The 6,698-nt window shown below is 49.4% G+C and overlaps 1 protein-coding gene across 1 annotated transcript in view; it reads right to left on the reverse strand.

Annotated features, from left to right (window-relative positions):
- ITGB5 (integrin, beta 5) overlaps positions 1–6,698 on the reverse strand; it is a 57,940-nt gene that overhangs the window by 17,372 nt on the left and 33,870 nt on the right. Inside the window, exon 11 of the mRNA XM_010132142.1 lies at positions 6,416–6,698. This exon is cut by the window's right edge and continues 31 nt beyond it. Within this exon, the coding sequence (XP_010130444.1) occupies positions 6,416–6,698 (283 nt within the window). The remainder of the gene's footprint in view (positions 1–6,415) is intronic.

Below are 6,698 nucleotides of genomic sequence, written 5' to 3' on the forward strand. Positions count from 1 at the left end.
GGAATACCAACAGAAAACCAGAAAAGATCTGGTTTATACAAACATGCTTCAGATGAAAAAAAAAACCAAACAACCCAACAGAGGACTTTTTCCTGATTTGGGGCTCAAATGCTGTCATGCAGACAAATGACATCGGGCACAGGGCCAACAGCATCCACATGGAGCTTACACACAGGGTGAGAATGGCATCAGTCTGAGCAGGATGAAGGTGAATTCAGTTAGCTGCTCTTCCAGACAATCCCCATCAGAGCCCTCAGCCCTATCTGCCCCAGCTGAGCTGGACCTTTACATTCTTTCGGCTGACCCACAGGATCAGAGTAAATGGAGCTGACCTAAACCTTACATTTCTTTACACCACTCCATGTGAGGAGAGAAGTGGAACATGCCCAGCTTCACAGTTTAACCCTCAAAAAGGAAGCGGGCGGTGAAGGTCCTCCATTAGATTAGCTTTTTATTAAATGTCTGCAGTCTGTTCTTGTTGGAGCCAAAACGTTTGACAGGTGGAGGGGGGACGTAAGCTGCAGAGAGGATGCTCAACCATCAGCGATGCCAGGCACAGGCCTTCTGGCCTCAGTTCATCGCTGCTACAGGACACAGCAAGTCAGGGGTTTATTTTTTCTTATTATTCGGGGGAATTTTTTTTTTGTTTATCCAATTCTTCTCAGGTATGAAGATGTCTCAGGGTAAGGGCTTTGGTTGAGCAACTTCTGCAGGTGATAAAAGCCAAGGCCAAAGGGGAATGCAGCAAGTAGAAAGGTTTTTAGGAAGCTCTAGGATTAACATTCAGCCTGACTGAGTCTTGACCACATCTTACAAGAGAGACGCTGCTGCAGTGCCATCTCCTCATTATTTATCCTGGCCATAAGGCCCGCCCGGGCTACGTAGCGGCTCTGGAGGCAGGAGACCTCAAGATGCCCGAAACCAGGTTTGTTGACAGCTAAGGAGCGATGGGCAATCTGTGCTCCACACAAGTGTGATGACATTTACATACCTCTCTGTTTTCTAGCCCAGCCTCAGCCGGTTTTTAGCTACCTGTCCCCTACCCTGCTCTTTGGTGGGGAAAAGAGACACCCGCAGTTCTATAACACACACACACTAATGGAAAAGGGGTTTGGCTCAGAGGATTTTACTAGATTCAGCTCACCCATGCCCTGCAGCCTCAACAGCACACACATCCGCTGCCTGCCTATGCCCCAAGCTCCCTCCCTGCTGCTGAGACCACTAATGGAGCACCATGAGGCTCCAGTGCGGTGACCTGAGCTGACACTGCATCCTCTTTCACCAAAATAAGCCTCAAAAATGCTGGTAGATATGTGCTCCCCATTCTCCTCCAGCCCAGGGAGCAGAGCAGGATCAACCTGCAGGGCAGACGCCTCAGAGATGGAGCTGCATCTCCTCTGCAGCTGCGTGGCTCACACTGCACAAGCATTTAGCAACAACTAAAGGATTATTTTTAACTTCCACATCTTATATGGTCCTTTTTACTCTCCCCTTCAGATCCTTTTTTCCTGGCACTGCTCAGATTCCACCTTTTTATACAAACTAAATAAAAAAACCCCCAAGTAAAAAACCTAAAGATAACAAGACTTGACATAGTTTAAAAGAAACCATTGCAGCTGTGGTTTAGGCTCTGTTCCCTCTCCTCTTTCTGCCACAGGCCACCCTCTTCCCTTCTGGCAGGGACCACATTTGCTGAATGCCATTCCCCCATTGGCACTGCCACAGGCAGTGGGCACAGGCAAGTTCCCCTTCCTCCCCAAACCACCTGCGACCCATCAGCTGCACCTCGGCAGTCAATAAATCAAATACTACCCATTTCTTTCTTAACGGCAGCTTCTTGTAAAAGCTTACACATTAGGAACGAAGAGAATTTAAGACAAGGAAAGAATACTAAAGCTGGATCACCTTTATCCTCACATCTGAGCCTACAGATGCACACCAGCGTCCTCCACCTAGGCACCACCACTGGGTAGGGGAATAATAACAACAGGTGTGGAAAAACGTCTGCTTCCATAAGAAGTGTCCATGGGGGCAGTGATTTGTATGGTAGCGGACCCCCACCCCCAGAAACCCCAGGGTGGAGGTACCGGTGGTGCCATCCATCCTCAGTGCCGCTCTCAAAGCGTGGAGCTCTGTTGGGAGAAACTGCTGCACTGGCACCAGAGCCATTGTCTCAGCAGACGTCCTGCAAACACAGTGCCGTTACAGCACCCAGGATGGGGAAGGCTAGAAACAAATTGCAGAAGCAGGAACGGGGTTTCTAATTCGAGGTTGTGTTAAAACCAACAGAAAAGCCTTATCTCAGTGGCCTTAGCACAGGAAAACCGCACACTGCTTCCCCGTTTCATAAAACCAACAAAAGGGAAGCATTCAGAAATAAATACTGAGAACTTGTACAACCTCAGCAGTTTTTGAAGTGGTTTTGATGGTAGCGATGTTCCTGTGCACAGCCACAATCCTAGGCTGAAGAGGACACAAATGACACCCTCACAGGGAGCTGGGTAACAGCAGTCCTGGTTAAGGGGAAATTTCTCTAGACACAAAGTAAAGACGGTGCCTTACCACTCTGCATCCCCCCTCCACGAACAAGTAGGTCTGCAGCACTGGAGCTAATGAAGCTTGGCCACCAGCGAGTCAGTTTCTCTTCATTAGAGGTAAACATGTGATGCCCTCACCAGGGCCTCTCCTCCCTCCTGCCACCCAGTTTTATGGGACCTTCAGGAATGCAATTAGCACTGAGATGTTTCCTCCTTTGTCAGGCTGCCTGGCCAGCAGCCAGGGGGTTCAAAAGCCAGTGGGCAGTGCAGCCAGCTGCCCCTTCCCCAGCCCAGCTGCAGGCAGGAGGGATCTCTTCCCGTCTCCTGCAGCCACCCACACTTCAGAGTAGAGTCCAGAGTGATGAGCCAAAGGCCTCAACACAAGAGAGCAACTTCTCCGTCCAGGGAAAAACCGGGAGCAAAGCATTCAGGGGGTTAGGATGTGACTGCCTGCTTTGCTGGAGCACGATGCTGTGGACAACATGCCATAAAAGTGGTTGCATCTCTTTTGGGGGACCTAAGCACTTCTGCAAGCCATCCCCAATGGCCCTTCCGGAAGCTGGATTAATGGTTTGAAACAGCTACTTTGGAGCTGTCAACTGGACTCAGGGAGCAGCAGAACAAAGGCTATTTACTAGTGACTAAGCAGCACTGACTAAGAAAGATTTGGATGCAACTTGAATCAACACTTATGACATGTTATAAACGACTCCTTTTCCTGCCTGCCTCACACACGCAGGAAGCACGTTAAATCTCCCACTAACATGAATTAAATTCTCACTTATCCTTTAGATTATTTCCCACCCAAAATCTGCTTCTTCACTTCATGGAAAGCTACAAAAGGACAGGAGCCATACAGAGCATTGTCTGCAGTCATGTCTCCTCTCAGATGCTGACAAAATGAGGTGCAATACTTATAAATGCACCCAGGAATGAAAACACTTTTGCTAGCCACAGGACTGAGTACCAAGAGACAAGAAGCTAAAAGTTAATTTCAGATTATTTCAACCTCACGATGGCTCTTGCCAGGAATATGGGATGCAATCTGCTGCCCAGCCCTGTGTCACGGCAGTGACTCAATGGGGACAGCTTCACTCCAGATCATAAAAAGGAGAAATGCCCAGCCTGGCTGGTGATGGGGTCACAGTGCCTCTGAGCACGCAAGAAGCGCAGCCACATACATGCCAAGCAGTTTTTACCTCTTAGCTTGGAAGACTGTGCTGTCCTCCTCGTGCTCCCCGAAACCTCGGGTCGGGTCGGACTGGCTTTCCCACCTGCTCTGTCCAAGACACGCACTCAGAGCTTCATGATGCCATCTTGCTCAACAGCTTGGGCAGGTATAAACGCATTTAACAGGGGACACCAGAGCCTGTGTGCTAAAACTGAGGCTGGGTTCCTCTGGGGTGAAAACGCCGTTCAAAATACGCTCATCAGAAATGCGTTGAGAGGCATTAAGAGCCTTCTACACTACCAGAAGACTCCTACAGTATAAGTAAAGCTCTCGACAACAGTGATGAGTTCCCCTCACGGTCCAAGCCAAGCAACTCCTAAGCAAGGAGAGACACAACAATGATGTGCATCAAAACGACAGCACCCGCCACACTGCTTTTTTGGTTTCTGCATTTGCTAAAACCTGTTGGTCTCCCCTTGCAGTGGGACACAGCCTGCAAGAGTGGTGGGTGATGCTGGGGCCTTTCAGGGACAGACATTGTGCCCAGAAGACAGAGGGAGGGCAGGGTGTCATTTCTTCCCTTTGCAGGAACAAAAGTGGCACCCAACACATGACCCAAATTCCCCTGGCTGCCAAATTTTGATGTGCTGCTGGACTGAGACATTCAGTGCCTAGCTAAACACATGGTCTTTTTCAGCAAGGCCCCATGTGTAAGGAGGAGAGCGGCAGAGAGCTGCTGGAAGCCACCAGAGATGCTTGTGTGGCAGCAAGCTGTTTGTTAAGGGCAGCTTTGGGCACAGCCCCACTGTGCAAGTTCAAACATTTCCAGTGGACTGCAGAAGACCCAAGCCTCTTGGGCCAACCTCAAAAAACCACCTCAAAATACTACGTCATTGTCACAGCACTTGCTGCAGCTCAGAGTTAGCATTGTAACTGCCGAAATTTAAAAACAAAACAAAACAAAAAGCCAACAAATCAACAGCAAAAGAAATACCAGGAGGCACAGGGAGAACCATCCCATCCCAAACAGCCGTGCCAGACTCCATCCCATCCCTGGAGCAAAGAGGCCACTTGGTCTTGGCCTGCCTTCCCTTGGTTTTCTTTCACAGCTATAAAAAGGACTTTTAAATGACTTTAAAATCCCAAATCAGCCATGCTGCTCTTCCCAGCACAGAAGCTCTCTACAGGAACAGAGGAAAACAGGTACAACCGAAGACACATAACTTGCTTTCCACGTGGAGTGGCAGAGCTCTGGCTCTCCAGATGGGAAGGAAATTTGAGCAAAGGGGTGTCCTCCTCTTGCAGTACCAACTGCTACACCAGTAACTTCCAGCATCTCTTAATACACTCCTTTTGGGTGGGATGATGCTATCAAAGCAATATGGTCACATGGAGAACCCCCAGGCAGTACTGCTCTCAATTACTTCACAGTTGAGATTAATTCTTTCCCCCCATCTACTTTATGATACCTTTTTCCTGCTTGTTCAACACTCCTTCCACTCTTGCATCAGCCCTCCCAGTCCACAGGACCCACTGTGGGAGGAGGTACTGGCCTTTCGCACTGCCCTGCAGTGGGTTGCCCCAGGGCAATGTCAACACCCGGGTTACCATCTGCCCCATCTTCAGCAGTGTGGAAGTGTCACTAGCCGGGCTACATGAAAATAAGCACGAACATCCTCGACCCACCTAACTACATGTTTGCCTCAAACAGCCAGAAACTTGTAACCAAAAGATGCCCCATCACCTACTGCCCAGCTCAGAAACATGCAGGGCAAGATAAACAAACAGTGGTGAAAAAGCCCTCCACTTTCCTGGCAAAAATGTGAAAACCAGGTATTTGTCCAAGTTCACACTTGTTTTGGAAATTTTGTCCAAGATTTTCAGCTAAGGAGACATTTTACTTGCTTGAAAGCAGGCAAATTTTAAAGAATAACCTTTCGCCCAGCTCTGACTGAGGGATTTACATTCAAGAGCTAATCCAGGCAATTACGTGTAAAGTAATTTAGGTGGCCTTGGACTGACAAGGAATTAAAGCCATTTTAGCAAACACAGCTAAATAACTTCTCCACCTTCGCTTAAGCAAAGTTGACTGGCTGCATCTTTCCCAGCAAATGACTTGCTTTCACAGTGGGCAGAAAAATGTGTACATAAAACATCTTTAGGTATCTTCAACACAGAGTTTCTCTAATAAGTAACAGACTGAAACACAACCTTTCCTTTTCCTGCATCAGGAGATTACTTCAAATGCTTCGCCTTTTAAAAAAAGGTTGTTTCTGCCCAGGCAGGGAATGATGGCCCACGCAGAATAAATCCCACCTAAGAAGACACCAGAAAGTCTCAGAGGATTCAAGCCTGAGCTTGTTTATTCTTTCCTAGGGATATACTTTAGTGTGCAAGAGATGTGCGTGGTTATGCTGAAGTAACCACCGAAGCCAAGACTTGGCTGATCTCCGTGGGACCTGGGCAGAGGACAAGCCTGTAAGGACAAGCCTCTCGCTCTCATGCTGGAAAGTCAGTCCTGACAGGGATAATGCACTTTTTGCTCATCAGTGTGGATGATTCCTCCAGAAAGAGGTCAGATTTTGACAGGTGGGGCAGGCGCAGCCCCTCGCATGCTCAGCATGCACCAGACCAGCAGCTTTCCTCATTTTGGGGTGTTCTTCCCATCCGCGCAAAACGAAGGGCAGGAGGGAGGACAGGCTCCTACCTGAGCAGAGGGCTCCCTTGTACCTGGCGCAGGAGAAGTCGTCACACTCGCAGAAGGGCCCGTAAATGTTTCCGAACTCGCTCTCATAGCAGAGGCACTGGTTGCAGCTGCACTCCCCTCTCCCGCTGCAGAGAGGTTTGCCCTCTGCCTCCCGGCACATGGCGTGGTGCGTGTCCCCGCTGGCACCCTCCTCGCACTCGCACCTGGCCCCCAGGTAGCCGGCGTCGCACTCACACAGCCCGCAGGCGTAGGTCCCGTTGCCGCTGCACTTGCCGCTGGCCGG

The sequence above is a fragment of the Buceros rhinoceros genome, unplaced genomic scaffold, assembly GCF_000710305.1.
Source record: "Buceros rhinoceros silvestris isolate BGI_N320 unplaced genomic scaffold, ASM71030v1 scaffold7030, whole genome shotgun sequence".
Lineage (NCBI taxonomy): Eukaryota > Metazoa > Chordata > Aves > Bucerotiformes > Bucerotidae > Buceros > Buceros rhinoceros.